The 17736-nt window shown below is 40.9% G+C and overlaps 1 protein-coding gene across 1 annotated transcript in view; it reads right to left on the minus strand.

Annotated features, from left to right (window-relative positions):
• LOC126354623 (cilia- and flagella-associated protein 45-like) overlaps window positions 1-17736 on the minus strand; it is a 168917-nt gene that overhangs the window by 29262 nt on the left and 121919 nt on the right. The window contains exon 6 of the mRNA XM_050004387.1: window positions 14556-14729. Coding sequence (XP_049860344.1) covers window positions 14556-14729 — 174 coding nt within the window. The remainder of the gene's footprint in view (window positions 1-14555; window positions 14730-17736) is intronic.

Here is a 17736-nt window from a genome sequence, read left to right on the forward strand (position 1 = left end):
AAAAAGGCCAGGATTGACTAATCCAGCAGAATTACTTTTCAAAGGACACATTATGACCTAGCAAAATACACTATCTGATTAAAAGTATCTAGACAGCTATTGAAGGACATTAATACGGGGCGTGTCCACCCTTCGTTTTGATGACAGCTTGAACTCTGCTCAAGACATTTTCAGTGAGGTGTCTGAATGTCTGTGGAGGAATGGCAGCCAATTCTTCCTCAAGAGCTGAACTCAGATAAGATAGTGACGTTGGACATTGGGGTCTGGAATGGAAACAATGTTCTAACTCACCCCTAAGGTGTCCCATTGAGGGTTAATATACTGATGTTGGACACTGGGGTCTGGAATGAAAACAATGTTCTAATCATTCACCCCTAAAGGCCCATTGGCTTTACATTAGGATTCTGGGCAGCCCAGTCCTTTTCAGGGTTTTTATTGTTCACAAACCATTGCCACACAGATGCTGCTTTATGACAGGGTGACTGTCATGCTGATACAAACAGTCATCATATTCAAATTATTCCTTTACTGTAGCAGTACACAATGCTGTAAAATTTGTTCATATTCTTCTGAGTTTAACATTTTCTTAAGTGAAATAAGCGTACTACGTCCTAACCTTGAAAAACCCCCTTACAGTAACACCATCTCCTCCATATACAGTAACACCATCTCCTCCATATTTGCTGTTGGCACTAACACGATAGGGCACATTCTCCTAGCATTCGTCAAACTCAAGCCCTTCCATTTGGGTTGTCACAGGGTACAGCATGATTCATCACTCCAAATCACTCATTTCCAGTCAACCATTATCCAGCAGCATTGCTCTTCACAACACCTCACACATTGCTTAGCAATGACTACAGAAATAGGTTTCTTATGAGGAGCTGCTTGACCAATGCACACCATTCTTTTTAATTCTCTACGAACAGTCACTGTCCTCGCTTGATCACCGGTAGCACTTTGGAACTCATGAGTAATTCATTCCAAAGATTTCATGCAACTTTTTATAATCATCCTCCCAATGCTTGATGGTCCCAGTCCATCAGTACATGAGGTCTGCCTGGTCTTGGTTTAGTTGCGTTTGTTCTTCACATTTCCACTTCAAAACCACATCCACCAACAGTCAATGTGGGCAGCTTTAGAAGGGTTGAAATGTCCATGATGGATTTTTTGCTTAGGTGACATTCAATGACTAGTCCACATTTGAAGTTACTGAGCTCTCCTGAGTGACTCATTCTGCTGTTACAACTCATCTACCAGCAACATATCACCACCACTCCCCAAACAGACAGGATTCCCTGTGGCCTGTATTGTGTGAAGTAAGAGCATGAAGTGCTTTGCCTTCAGTAGACATGTGATTGTCTTCGTCTTTCCCTGACTTCTGTGAGAGCCTTTAGAAACTGTTGGGTCTTCTATCCTCTGCCACCAGTAGATGTGCATTTCTGTTGAAATTGAATTTGCGCCAAGGGCCTTGGATTGTGTGAGGGTGAACCTTGTCACTGTTGAGCTGTCATGGTTCACCACATTTCTGGTCAACATGTTGTTGGACAACTGTTTAGATTGTCAACAATTATTTGAAGTTGCCTATGCACCAGATGTATGCTGCCACTCTTCTATATAACACTGCATCATAAACATACAGCACTAATTGTACTCACGTAGTCCATGGTAGGTCCACTGTATGTATATTGGATAGACAGATGGGCCGAGCATGGAGTCTTGGGTGATGCCAGCCTGGATTTGATATTACATGGAGATAATAGACCCAGGTCATGCATGTAATGTGCGGTCTTGGAGGCTGCTGTGTATCGGCTACACATATGATGTTGGTAGTCCCAGCAAGAAGAGCTTGTACAGAAAACCCTCATGCTATACAGAGTCAACTGCTTGTACGGCATTTAGCAAGAGGTCTCTGAAGTACTGTGAATGGTCTGTTGCTTCCATGGCCTCTTCCACCAGACAAAGGAGTTGGTGAGCGGTGGAATGTCCAGAATGAAAACCATACTGGACATCAAGAGGAATGTCTTCATCTTCAGTATGTTGGAGCAGGCAATACAGGTAGGCTCTCTTGTAAACTTTTGATAGTGCTGGCAGCAAGCTGATGGGTCTGTAGCTTTTGGGAGTTCATGCATCCTCACGAGGCTTTGGAATGGCAACTACCTCTGCATGCTTCCAGGCTTTTGGGTAAATTCCAGTCTTTATGACAGAGCTGAAGATTCCAGATATGTGTTTTAATGCGATTCTGTCTGTTTTAATCATTCGGAAGTTGACTGGTTTTAAACTTTCTTTGAATTTTGCATTTAATTTGACAGGGAGACCGCTGAGATTGAACTTAAGATATTCATGGATGGACATGAGAAATGAAAGGTTGCAATAAATTTTTCATCTGTGATTATTACTTTACATATGAAATATTCTGTTGCCGATTAAATAAAAATGAATTTCTTTGAATATTCCAAAATAATTATTCAAGTTTTACTTTTATTCAAGTACTAAAGCTGTTTGTGCAAGAATGAAAATATTATTGTCCATCAAATTTAGCAAACATTTTCACGTTGCAGTGGATTTTTGGTTTAACTGGATACACCCTGACTAGCTTTGAAGCATAAGACTATCTTTACCACATGAAAATGTTTTCTTTTTTATATTGCTAAGCTCTCATGGAAATTATCCAGTTTTAAATACACTTTACGATATATTCAGAATTTATCGCTTTTCGAATGAAAATTTACAAAAGCTGCAGCTTGTATCCACCTGTGAATGCACAAGATAAAATCTACTATCTCCTTTTATTCTGTGTCTGGAATGCTGTGAAAAGAAACACTTTATTAATTTCATTCACCTCCACCTGTACCCTTTTTAGGATGTTGTCGTTATAGCGATCATATATTTAAATCTGCCGCTGCTGCAGACTGCTCGCTGACGGCGCATTTCCGCATCGCCAGCGATATCCAATAAAATGCTGAAATTTCTTAAATGAAATGGGTAATGTCCGGTGTGAACTTTGCAGTAATTGTGACCACAGATTTTACTAGATAAATATATTTTAACAGAAACAATTAAAATCTTTACACACCTTTTACAATCCCAGCTACAAATGGCGTCGATCATCGACTTATGACAAATGAAGACTACGTAAGAGCCTAATACAATGTCACAGGTTCCTCTCCCAGTCAGTCTGTGCAGAAGACAAGCGATTCTATTACAATATACTGCCTATTTATATCTTAACTAATTCTTCTACAGTCTTTGTCATTCCTCATTACATATCATTTCTTCTGTTGTGGTTTTCATGTCCTCCGCCACAGATAGTATTTCACACTTTTGAATAATCACTTATAATAGCAAAATTCATAATTATACTTTTCCTCACAAAATTAAGTGTCCTTTTGAAATTCAATTAACAGAAATACATATAAATTATTTGTTACAATAAGCATTATACATCAAAATGTTCTTTTAACTTTCTCTTTGGATGCATGCTGCTAGAGAACGTTACAGTGTTTAGTTGCAGCATCTGCTTCAACATGTTGTTGTGTTGATGATGTCAGCTTCCCTTGACTTCTGTGGATTGAGAAAGTTGAGTTGCTGGTGGTCCAGTGTTGTTTCTTCCTCTTTGGCAGCAAAGAAGGATGGGAGACAGTTGTTGACTATGGCGATCTAGTTGTCACTCAAAGATTATCAACGAATGTGAATGTGTCACTGCATACATCAGCTAGACCTTCTGTTTACACATTCAGTTCAATGATCACTTCATTGCCCACTTGAAGAGGTAGCATGTGAAGAGTTTGCCACACAAAATGTTTGGTACCTTGCCAAGCAGTTCCACCATCGATGCATAGTGCGGTAATCCTGTCCACCCTTGCCTAGTTACAATGGTCTTCTAGTTCTTTTTTGGCATCTCACTGCATGCTATTTAAAAGCATTTTTGTTGCAGAATTATGGTTGTGCTGATAATTATGTCACATTCTGTTCCTTTCTGCAATGGCCTCTATTAGGTGCTTCGAAAGCGACAGACAGAAAGTTGATCTAGGTGTGGCATTCCAAGTGGAATCCAAGTATAGAGCTTTCTTGATCCTACATCGCCTGGATTGGGTACTTGTGGTAATTCAGCTGCCAGCTGCACCGTGTAACTGTCCCAGTCTGTCTTCCTGGTGGAATCCCATGTTTTGGAGTCCAGGTTAGGCCCACTTCTAGACAGAACAAGGTACGTGGTTGGAAGATATAACACTGTCTACCTTCGCATGTACGTGATGCAGTAGTAGTCTGAAGATTCCATTGTCAATTGCATTAGGCTGTCCTCAGCTGGGATAAATGGTGGGTTGGTACAGCCCCTGCATCACCATGTCCTGATTCTTGATGGCATCCAGTACTACCTGCCATTGGTACTGGCGATCCTGCAATCCCAGTGGTGTGCTTCATGTTGAAATCACCTTCCCGGAAAGACTTCCTTGCAAGGAACAGCAATGGCTTGAAGTCTCCAGTATCCAGTGGTGTTCTCAGTAGTTGGAATTCAGTTTTAAAGGTGATGCAATGCAACCCTGTGCAGTGTCAAAAGCAAATGCAGTTGCTTCAACAGTCGTGAGTGCTGACAGATGTAGAAAACCATGGCATAACATGGAACAAATGTAAACTGTAGTTCCCCCACTGACTTTAGGATGACCAGACCAGTAGTAGCACCAGTTGGGTACTCTTGACATTGATGCCAGGTTTAATATTCATTTTTGAGATGACCAATACATACATCTGTGGTGGATTCAGGGTGATTTTCTCCAGAGAATGCACCAACATGTTGAGAACTATATTTTATTGCACACCATTGCAGAACAACACATACGGAATTGAACTTTAACATGGCTGGAATCAAAAAAGTCAGAGATGAAAAACAATGCAAAGATGGTTTGTTTACGTATCGATATTTGATATATCTGGTGACAAGATTATTGGCACTACATAGCCCTCCCCCCCCCCCCCTCCCTCTCCAGTACAGAGTACTGTTGAGAGGCCGGAGGAGGAGTAACTATGGCATCAGGTGGAGTTGTGCGAGGTAGTCGAACAATAGTAAGCTCATCAGAGTCCTCCGGTAGTGGTGTTGGGAGTTGGTGAGCTGCAAGGGTTGGCCAGTTGACATGGAAATCGTGGAAGTGAGCCGGTCGTTGTACAGGCCGTGTGTGTCGGGAGGAGGTGGGCCTATGCGGAGCAATCACGACGATGTCGGCCAGAGGTGTTGCGAATGTCCAGAGTGTTTCAAGATCAATGTCAGGCAGCAGAGGGAAACACTTAATTGAGTGGCATGGTATCACAGAATTATCACTGGGAACACTGGGAGATCAGAAACACATGATAAATAGCAAATTGTCCCTGAGTATTATAGAAATTTCGTGGATGATGTCAGAGAGCACAGGGACTGCCACCTCGAGTGAGGATGTGTTGACCAGGGGAGCGGCAGGAGGAAAACCTCGACACGGTGAAGCAGGCGAGAGTGGGGACGTGCTCAATACAGGTAGCGGTGAGCAGTTCGTGGTTGTAGGGTGCGAGCTCGACGGAGCTGTGAATTGGCCCTGCGGTAGAGTGAAGGTGCACACTGCGGTGGAGGACGATGTGTCACGTTGCGGAAGGCCAACACAGATTAGGCACCGGTTTGTGCCGAAAATGAATGCGGTAGTTTGACAGGAGCCAGCGTGGATGCGACAGGAGAGATGTGTTTCGGTGGTACATCGCGGATGGCCGACGTGGAAGAGGCACCCAGCTGTGCCGAAAACGGTTGCGAAAGCTCGACTGGAGCCAACGCGGATGCAACAGGTGAGAAATAATTCATGAACTGTGGGCACATGTGTTAACACGCTGATAGCTCGATGAGAGAGCTGAGTCGTAATCATCTGTGTGGCAGGGAGGTAGCGGAGGTGTGGGCTGAACCGAAGCACCGTATGTATAGTGATGCCGAACATGGGGTGAGTGGTAAAAAGGTTCATTGTTCATAGTCACTCCACTCTGAATCACGTTCAGATAAGGTGAGAGCCATGGCACAGAGCACTGGGGTGTAGCAGTAGAACATAGGGTGTTGTTAGTCCCACTAGACCACTTGTTGTTCATGTTGCAGGCTGATGTACCGAAGTCGGAAGACACATATTGATGTGAGACAGAAGTAGCAGCAAACGAGGTCGAAGCTGAGATTAAAGCCCCCCATGAGCCTAGCAGAGCCGACCACATGGCTGTAGTTGACGTGGGGTTGCACGGAATAGGGTGTCGAGAATTGTTGCTCCGGCAGTGGAAAGTTGTCCAATGAAACATTAATGGAGTTTGACGATGGTACCACACTGCATCGAGAGCCGTAAGTAGTGGTGGCTTGGTTGGTGGAGGTAGGCACATGAGGTGGTGGGAACAAAGGCATTTGGTATCCAGAGCCATGCATGTTCCTAACCTCACTTGTTGTTACAGGCTCGAAAATATTGAGCGACACCAGGGGAGCCGTCAAAGGAGAAAAAACGAGTTGCAATCCTGGCAGGTGTACATTGCCAGCAACACAGTGCATATTTGTCACAAAATCGGGTGTTAGGCATGGAGGTGAAGTCATTGCTTGAACACTGTTGTGGTAAAACACACAAAAATAACCAGTGCGGTTATCGCGGCCACTGTCGGAAAGCAAAAACGAATAACAAAGAAACTCTGGGTCACCGCTGTGGTGGATTTAGGGTGGTTTTCTCCAGAGAATACACCAACATGTTGAGAACTATATTTTATTGCACATCATCGCAGAACATCACATACGGAACTGAATTTTAACATGGCGGGAAGCAGAAAAGTCAGAGATGAAAAACTATGCAAAGATGGTTTGTTTATGTATTGATACTTCTGGTGACAAGTTTATTGGCACCACACATCCTTTCCTCCACCTGAAAATTGTTGGAATTCGCTTTACTGCAGATTGATACCACTGGCACCCCAAACGACAATTGCAAGTTCACTCAAAGGCCAAGGGCTGCTGATTTTTCATGTTGGTAGGTGGCCTCAGTGCCAGTCTTGACTGCAGTGCTGATCATCTACAGAAGTTAACATTTCATGCTAGTGAGTTTTTGCATGTTCTCTCACAGGGTGCCCAACATACATCGTAAGATTCTATTGAGGCACTGGTGGCTGTAGTGCCCCCAGGTGTTCCTCTAGCAGCACTGCTTGGATGCTGCATTAGCTAATTAGTGCTCTTGATGGTGATTGCAAGAGCATGGTGCACTATTGGCGCTGGTTTGTGCATTGAGCAGTGGCCTGCATCTACGCTTGGAAACTGCAAGTCACGTTTTGCTGCGTTCAACGTGCATTCCCAGTTGCACAACCACTCTCTGAGTGGAGCATTGCAGAAGGCTTCAGCAGCACTAGACTGACCTCATGATAGTTCATGAGCTTCGTGTTGCTTATTAAAAGAAATAACTCTCGCACAATCAGTATAACAGCTTAACAGTTCATGCATCCAAGTTGCTGACAAGAATAATATACAGAAGAATGGAGAAGAGAATTGACAATACATTAGATAATGATGAGTTCAGCTTTAGGAAAGGTAAAGGCACCAGGGAGGCAATTCTGACATTGCAGCTGATAATGAAAGGAAGACTAAAGAAAAATCAAGATATGTTCACAGTAATTGTTGACCTGGAAAAAACGTTTGACAATGTCAAATGGTGCAAGATGTTCAAAATTCTGAGAAAAATAGGGGTAAACTATAAGGAGAGATGTGTAATATACAATGTGTGCAAGAGCCAAGAGGGAATAATAAGAGTAGACGACCAAGAATGAAGTTGGATTAATAGGTTGTAAGACAGGGACATAGTTTTTACCTCTCCTGTTCAATCTGTACAGTGAAGATGAAATTATGGGAATACAAGAAGGGCTCAGCAGTTGAATTAAAATTCAAGGCCAAAGGATATCAATGATACAATTTGCTGATGACATTGCTATCCTGAGAGACAGTGAAGAAGAATTACATGATCTGCTGAATGGCATGAACAGTCTAATGAGTACAGAATATTGATTGAGAGTAACTTGAAGAAAGCTGAAAGTAAAGAGAAGTAGCAGAAATGAGAACAGCGAGAAACTTAACATAACGATTGATGGTAATGAAGTAGATGAAGTTAAGGATTCTGCTACCTAGGCAGCAATGATGGACAGAGCAAGGAAGAATCAAAAGCAGACTAGCACGGGCAAAAAATGGCATTCCTGGCCAAGAGAAGTCTACTAGTATCAAACAAAGGCCTTAATTAAAGAGAGTCCACATGCAAGTCACCAAAGTGGCGTCAAATCAAAAGACTTGCACCCGGCGAACGGTCTAGCTGATGGGTGGCCCTAATCACACGACATTTATTTATTAGAGATAGAAAGAGAATTTTCTGAGAATGTATGGTAGAGAAATGTTGACTGTGGGAAAACTGGAATAGAAGAGAATTGAAGCATTTGAAATGTGGTACTATAGACAATTGTTGAAAATTAGATGGACTGATAGGGTAAGGAATGAGGAGGTTCTGCATAGAATCGGAGCGGAAAGGAATATGTGGAAAACATTGACAAGGAGAAGGGACAACATAATAGGAAATCTGTTAAGACATCAGGGAATGATTTCCATGGTACTAGAGGGAGCTGTAGAGGGTAAAACATGTAGAGGAAGACAGAGACTGGAATACATCCAGCAAATAATTGAGGACATGGGTTGCAAGTGCCACTCTGAGATTAAGAGGTTGGCACAGGAGAGAAATTCGCATCAAGCCAGAGAGAGAGAGAGAGAGAGAGAAAATAAGTGGTTTGGACATCCATGGTAGCTGGTGACATGATCACCATGACAATGGGTGCAGATGGGCTTCTGTATGCAGAGGTGAAGGCACATTCAATGGTATGGTGCTCCCCATTGCACTTGACAAATTGAGGAGGCATGGCACAATGATGAGTGACATAGTCCTTTTACTGTGATGGTGGTGCTTGGTATTAGGCCTTCCACTGTCACTCAGTAAGTACACACAGATGTGACACTATAGATATTCCTGTTCTCTACTGTCAGGAATAATGACGAGAATCACGATTGTCTTTTTGTGTATCCTTGGTGATTTCATGTGGGACACTGACTGCTCATTGTATCTTGTGCTAACTACTTCATCCAGGATGTATCAGAGGTCAAGGGAGTTTGGAAAGCCTCGGAATATGACCTTGATAGGTTTCTTGGGAGCATATGAGTAGAAACTGAAGTTGTTGTTGTTGTTGTTGTTGTTGTGGTCTTCAGTCCTGAAACTGGCTTGATGCAGCTCTCTATGCTACTCTATCCTGTGCAAGCTTCTTCATCTCCCAGTACTTACTGCAGCCTACATCCTTCTGAATGTGCTTAGTTTATTCATCTCCTGGTCTCCCTCTACGATTTTTACACTCCACACTGTCCTCCAATACTAAATTGGTGATCCCTCGATGTGTCAGAACATGTCCTACCAACTGATCCCTTCTTCTAGTCAAGTTGTGCCACGAATTCCTCTTCTCCCCAATTCTATTCAATACCTCCTCATTAGTTATGTGATCTATCCATCTAATGTTCAGCATTCTTCTGTAGCACCACATTTTGAAAGCTTCTCTTCTCCTCTTGTCTAAACTATTTATCATCCACATTTCACTTCCATACATGGCTACACACCATACAAATACTTTCAGAAACGACTTCCAGACATTTAAATTTATACTCGATGTTAACAAATTTTTCTTCTTCAGAAACGCTTTCCTTGCCATTGCCAGTCTACATTTTATATCCTCTCTTCTTCGGCCATCATCAGTTATTTTGCTCCTCAAATAGTAAAACTCCTTTACTACTTTAAGTGTCTCATTTCCTAATCTAATTCCCTCAGCATCACCCAACTTAATTCAACTACATTCCGTTATCCTCGTTTTGCTTTTGTTGATGTTCATCCTATACCCTCCTTTCAAGACACTGTCCATTCCGTTCAACTGCTCTTCCAAGTCCTTTGCTGTCTCTGACAGAATTACAATGTCATCGGCGAACCTCAAAGTTTTTATTTCTTCTCTCTGAATTTTAATACCTACTCCAAATATTTCTTTTGTTTCCTTTACTGCTTGCTCGATATACAGATTGAATAACATCAGGGATAGGCTACAACCCTGTCTCACTCCCTTCCCAACCACTGCTTCCCTTTCACACCTCTCAACTCTTATAACTGCCATCTGCTTTCTGTACAAATTGTAAATAGCCTTTCACTCCCTGTATTTTACCCCTGCCACCTTCAGAATTTGAAAGAGAGTATTCCAATCAACATTGTCAAAAGCTTTCTCTAAGTCTACAAATGCTAGAAACGTAGGTTTGCTTTTCCTTAATCCTTCTTCTAAGATAAGTCGTAAGGTCAGTAGTGCCTCACGTGTTCCAACATTTCTACGGAACCCAAATTGATCTTCCCCAAGGTTGGGTTCTACCAGTTTTTCCATTCGTCTGTAAAGAATTCCAGTTAGTATTTTGCAGCTGTGACTTATAAAAGTGATATCCTTTCTTTTAGGAGTCCTGATTCTGCAAGGTTCGCAGGAGAGCTTTTGTGAAGTTTGGAAAGTAGGAGATGAGGTACTAGCGTAAGTAAAGCTGTGAGGACAGGGCGTGAGTCGAGCTTGGTAGCTCAGTTGGTAGAGCACTTGCCCGTGAAAGGCAAAGGTCCCAAGTTTGAGTCTCAGTCCGGCACACAGTTTTAATCTGCCAGGAAGTTTCAGTTGAAGTCCGCCCCCATAGTGCACAACTGAAGCGTTTCCGCCCATCACAGGGAGTCCCACAAGTTGCCAAAGTGGTCTAAAAAAAAAAAAAACAATGCCATACGATCATTTCATTTTTTCATTCAGTTGAAATTTCATGTCAGTCTGAACAATGATTCTTTTTTACAGTGTTCTCAGACTGGAACTTTAATTATAATCACCCTGAATAAAAGTGGAATTACGTTAAGTAGCAAAAATTACAGAAATCAACATGTGACATTTGCACACATTTCTATTTGTTTCTTCATGGTGGCGTTATATGGTGAGCAATTTTTGGACATTTGGCATTGTGTACAAGGAAGTCAGTCTGCATGTCCACCTTTTCATTGTTGTTGTTGTGGTCTTCAGTCCAGTGACTGGTTTTATGCAGCTCTCCATGTTACTCTATCCGGTGCAAGCCTCTTCATCTCCGAAAAACTACTGCAACCTACATCCTTCAGAATCTGCTTAGTGTATTCATCTCTTGGTCTCGCTCTACGATTTTTACCCTCTATGCTTCCCTCCAGCACTAAATTGGTGATCCCTTGATGCCTCAGAATGTGTCCTAGTGACTGATCCCTTCTTCTATTCAAGCTGTGCCACAAATTCCTCTTCTCCCCAATTCTGTTGAGTACCTCCTCATTAGTGACATGGTCTAACCTTCTGGTCTTCAGCATTCTTGAATGGCACCACATTTTGAAAGCTTCTATTCTTTTCTTGTCTAAACTGTTTATTATCCATGTTTCACTTCCATACATAGCTACACTCCATACAAATTCATTCAGAAAAAACTTCCTTAAACTTAACTCTATATTTGATGTTAACAAATTTCTCTTCTTCAGAAACAGTTTTCTTGCCATTGCCAGTCTACATTTTATATCCTTTCTACTCCAACCATCATCAGTTATTTTGCTCCCCAAATAGCAAAACTGATTTACTACTTTAAGTGTCTCATTTCCTAATCTAATTCCCTCAGCATCACCTGATTTAATTCAACTACATTCCATTATCCTCATTTTTCTTTTGTTGATGTTCATCTTATACCCTCCTATTCAAGACACTGTCCATTCTGTTCAGCTGCTCTTCCACGTCCTTTGATATCTCTGACAGAAGTACAATGCCATCGGCAAACCTCAAAGTTTTTATTTCTTCTCCATGGATTTTAATTCCTCCTCCAAATTTTACTTTTGTTTCATTTACTGCTTGCTCAATATACAGATTGAATAACATCGCGGATAGGCTATGATGCGGTCTCACTCCCTTCTCAACTACTGCTTCCCTTTCTTGCCCCTCACCTCTTGTGACTGCCATCTGGTTTCTGTACAAATTGTAAATAGCCTTTTGCCCCTTGTATTTTATCCCTGCTGTCTTGCTGTCTTCATACTTTGAAACAGAGTATTCCATTCACCATTGTCAAAAGCTTTCTCTAAGTCTATGTATGCTAGAAATGTATATTTGCCTTTCCTTTACCTATCTTCTAAGATAAGTCATAGGGTCACTATTACCTCATATGTTCCAACATTTCTATGGAATCCGAACTGATCCACCCCTAGGTCGGCTCCTACCAGTTTTTCCATTCATCTGTAATGAATTCGAATTAGTATTTTACAACCATGACTTACTAAACTGATAGTTCAGTAATTTTCACACCTATCAACACCTGTTTTCTTTGAGATTGGAATTATTATAATCTTCTTGAAGTCTGAGGGTATTTTGCCTGTCTCAAACAGCTTGCCCACAAGATGGAAGAGTTTTGTCATGGCTGGATCCACCAAGGCTATCAGTAGTTCTAATGGAATGTTGTGTAGTCCCGAGGCCTTATTTTGACTTAAGTCTTTCAGGGCTCTGTCAAATTCTTCATGCAGTATCATATCTCCCATTCCATCTTCATCTATGCCCCCTTCCATTTCCATAATATTGCCCTGAAGTACATCACACTTGTATAGACCCTCTATGTATTCCTTCCACCTTTCTGCTTTCCCTTCTTTGCTTGGGTTAGGTTTTCCATCTGAGTTCTTGATATTCATGCAGGTGGTTCTCTAATCTCCAAGAGTCTCTTTAATTTTCCTGTAGACAGTATCTATCTTACCCCTTGTGATACATGCTTCTACATCCTTACATTTGTCCTCTAGCCATCCCCACTTAGCCATTTTGCACTTTCTGTGGATCTCATTTTGAGACATTTGTATTCCTTTTCACCTGTTTCATTTTCGTAAGCCATTCAAATGGTGTTTATGTGCCAGTTGGTTGTATGGAATCAGTTCAGTAATATGGGTCAACATGAAGATATGACATGCTGGTAGAAAGTAGCAATCATTTTTAGACATGCCTATGTCCAAGATTTTGGCGTTTGACTGATTGATTTCTTTATTCATCTATGACACAATGTACGCTATATGAATGTTGTCAGTTTTTGATAGAATGTTTCCTGTTAAGTAACATACATGATTTCTTAATTTTTCTTTAGTTCTTATATTTAGTTTCATGGCAATTCTAGTTGTGTCCTCAATGTGGTTGTCCGATATGTCTCTAAGGAATGGGGTATCAGTGTATCACTTGCAGCCATGTAACATGCCTTATGAACAATGCCACAAAAAAATCCTAGCCAACAGCTCAGAGACAAGTCTTACACCTTGTAGTGACAGTCAGTTTCATGCCAGAAAGGTATTGCCGATGTCACAGAATACAGGAGCTTGTTATTCAACTTCCCAGCAAACATCTTGAAGGGAACTGCATGCAGTAGGTATTCAGAATCAGGTACATCACAAAAGGCCATTTCTCACAGTTCGTCCACAATGGCCCAAGGAGGCATTTAGCTGGCAGTGTGTGGAGGATGTAATTCAGCCTAAAAGTAGTTTTGTGGTGTTTTTCTTGTCATGACTTTAACCCATTGATTCAATACAGAGAGAACAAGAATCAGGATGTTAAGTTCAACATTCTCAATGCCAAGCATTGCACTTTCTTCCACACCTTCATGATAAGTCTACTATGGACACTCAGCGTCTTACAAGATGATGACAGCCATATCACAGAGCAGAATAGACATTTTCCCAGTTTGATGCACACACAGAAACACCATCACACCTAAACTGTCCTGCTAAATCACTCAGTCTTATTCCCATAGGAAATGCCTGAGACTATACAGAGCAACAGGTAAAACATAGCATTCAACATCCCTGCAATTTGGTAGCTCTATTGGGTCTAATAATCAATGAGTGGCTTCAGCTAATATGGCATACCTGAAGAAACTTGTGGAGTCCCTCTCAACTCAAATTGAAGCTACTGTCTAGGTTGGAGATGGTGTTACATGGTATTGGCATGATTCTTCCACAGGGTGACTAATTTCTTGTCCATTGTGCTTATTTCTCAGAACAAAATACTTCACTGCCAACTCCTGCAAATGAGTTATGCCTCTTATCTGAAGTATATATATCTGCGAAGACAAGCCTCTATTCTGAAGACGGGTGTGAGCTCAAAAGCTCAGCAGTGAAAATGGAAGTTTCAATTTTCATTGACTTGTCTCTAAGTTGAGTGGATGTTCTCTCTATAACTTTCCAGTCACAAGATTAAAACTTTAGAGTACAAAGTTAATCTGTTGTCACAACAGCAAAAATACAATCACTACATCATATGTGAACAAAGCAGTAGTAATGTTCATAAATTTCTTCTATCTCCTCTTTTTGTATGTTTAAATATTCTAAAGCTAGAGTTTCAACAGTGTTTGCTGCTTCATGTGGGAGTATCAGTCCTAGTCTAACTGTCTCTTCTTATTGTCATTTGGTATTTTATGAACTGTATTTATAAATTACCTCATCTTGTACTCGCTGTGCATATATTTCTTCCATTTTTTCTTGCAAGTCTTGTTGCCGTTCTTGCAAAGAACGTAAACGGGCCAGTTCCTGTTCTTTTGCCAATCTTAACTTCTCTTGTTCTTGTTGACGAGACCTATGTTGAGCCGCCTTTCGGCATAAGTATTCCTGAACCTGCAAAAAATTTTGATTTTAATGGTCACTGCTTAAAACATATGAAATATCTGAGTGCAACATATTGATATAATAATTATGGATACATTAATCATTGTAAAACAAACAGCAGCATAATTATTGCATTTCTTAGTACTAAGAATTTCTGTAAAATAAGTTTCACAAAAATTTATTCACAAAATACTGCTCAAAATTTATTTTGTTACTGTCTCTTGAATATGACTATTTATAACAGTTTTGTGATCTGCAAGCTGTATCAAGCCAACTGTTTTTATTAGCACTCTTTCCCTAACATTTGGTAGTAAAGACTCCACATTTGCCATTTTCTATATAACTGACTTGGTAAGTTGGAATGTGTGTCATGCTACTGAAGATAAATTTTATAGGAGACATGGAAAACTTATTATACCACAAGACTGCTGGACTGCTCCTATGGGCCTCGCCTGGACATCATACATTTGTTAGAGAGTTTTTAAAGTGTGAATCAACACAAAAAATGTTTGTGGACTCTTTGTCAGAAGTATACTTCAGTGGTTGGTATCTGCAATGAAATTGGGTCAGCACAAACAGCTGCAGCAAAGGAAACTGTTTAATTTCCCATGAATACATGAACGGTGTAACAACCAAACAAACATAAGTTATGGTGTTATTCCTAAAGTCATAATATTTCTCAATGTGATTGTCCTCATTATGCTAGAGTCACCTACGACTTCCCTCCTTTTTGTGGATGCCCATGCTAAGCAAGTGCAGCATTATGTTGGTTAATAATGGTTTCAACTGTTGACATACTTGATTAATGAAAATAGCTTTAAGGGATAAAATACTCCCTTAACAACACAGGGCAATAAGTATCTTCTGTGTGGATTCACTAAATGTAATGGAAGAGCAGTACAATTACACTATGCTGAGCTGTTCCTGCAATGATGACATTTACAGCACTTTTACCTTGGTACACTGATGCATCTAGAATCAAAAACAGTGATTCACTACGCAAATTATGTCTATTTGAATGTGACATCACCCAGTTGCCTCTCCCATCATGCACTGCTGCTCACAGTGTGGCCTCAGCAGCCAGAAACTGTTATCATGTGTGTGTGTGTGTGTGTGTGTGTGTGTGTGTGTGTGTGTAGTCTATTTCCGACAAATGGCTCATCACTTGTGCAGTAAGCACAAGGTCCCAAACTACCACAGCACCTACTTCCTTTCTTGGGCAGCAACATTCCATATCAAGCTATCCTTACTTCTTCTTCTTTCTCATGGTGACAGCCTCTGATGTCGATTCAGCTATTTCCCTAGGTTCTGCTCCTTTTGTCCACATCTTCATTCATTTTCCTTATGTTACTTTTCAGCTGAAGTAATTTTGGCCCCTCCCAAGTCTGACCTCTATTTTTAAAATATTTTCTGTAGCACTTACTGTCCACAGTGTTGATGATGTTCTATGCACAATAACTGTGTAGACACATATATGCACTTAAAAGCCAATGCAGTAGCCAATCCAACATGGTAGTGTCATTATGAACCCTTCCAAGTCTGCTGACAACAGAGGAATCACACTTCTGATGCCCGAGCTGCTAGCTTCCCACACACGTCAAGGAATAGAAGCCATCTTTCTGGGATGTCAGAACTCCTAGCAACAGCCATTGTGCCAGATGACCTTTACTGTGGCTAGGTGCCAGATGACCTTTACTGTGGCTAGGTGGTGCATGTTGAAAGCGCTGTTGATCAGAGCAGATGGCATCAGGTGATTGTCACATGAAATGTATCAAACTGAACCAACACAATGGCTGTTCCAAGTCAGTCATCTTAAGAGATATGCATAGATACTTCAACACAGACAGTTACAATCCTACTGGTTTTACTATGCTGGCTACCCCATAGGAAGAAGGACAAGCCAGACAATTGGGACCAAAACAGTTTACTCAATATCTGGTGTGTACTAAGACAGATAGAGGTACTTTTTTGATAGAAAACCATTATATTTTGTGAACAACACAGAAGACATATTTGGTAAAGTTGACTTACTGGGAAAAATGCTCAGTAGATCACCAGTTGTTAAGGACTCCTCTGCTCCACAGTCTCATGCTCTTCAGGTATGTGAATTGCTGGGTCACTATTACCCCACATAAAATTTTGAATATGGTGCAAAGAGTTATCTTTCACAGATACTTTACACTCCAGACAGGTGAGAAGCTATGGAATAATCTTGAACAGTGAGATCTACATTTATCCATGCATACAAAAAGTTCCATACAGGCACTTTCACCTTAGCCTTTGAAGGTAATATCCTTCCAGAAAAAGTTAAGGGCGTAGGACGTCAAATGGGCTGACTTGGAGCAGGAGAGGTGCCACAGGACATTTTACTTTCCACCGTCTATACGTTTACACATAAATTCATATAACTTTATATGCACAAACAGGAAGGATTCACAATTCACACTCAAAGCAACCGGAAGTTCAAAAACATAACAAAATAATTTTTTTTACATGTGAAATGTCATCATTTTTTCACTTACTATAGGCTGCATTTGTTGATATAGGTACACTTTTCTTCATAAGTAACAGAGATTCTGCAGTGAATTTTGCACAGCATACAAACCATACTTACAAGTGTATGAAACTCTAGAATTTTCCAAATATATCAAAAACTGTGGTAAAAACTGAGATATTTAACTACAAAATTTGAGTTTTTCTAAACATGAAGTTTAAAATGTAACAGTTCATTCATTTTTTTTCATCTACATCTACATCTACATACATACTCCGCAATCCACCATACGGTGCATGGCGGAGGGTACCTCATACCACAACTAGCATCTTCTCTCCCTGTTCCACTCCCAAACAGAACGAGGGAAAAATGACTGCCTGTATGCCTCTGTAGGAGCCCTAATCTCTCTTATCTTATCTTTATGGTCTTTCAGCAAAATATAAGTTGGTGGCAGTGAAATTGTACTGCACTCAGCCTCAAATGCTGGTTCTCTAAATTTCCTCAGTGGCGATCACAAAATTA

The sequence above is a fragment of the Schistocerca gregaria genome, chromosome 3, assembly GCF_023897955.1.
Source record: "Schistocerca gregaria isolate iqSchGreg1 chromosome 3, iqSchGreg1.2, whole genome shotgun sequence".
Taxonomy (NCBI): Eukaryota; Metazoa; Arthropoda; class Insecta; order Orthoptera; family Acrididae; genus Schistocerca; species Schistocerca gregaria.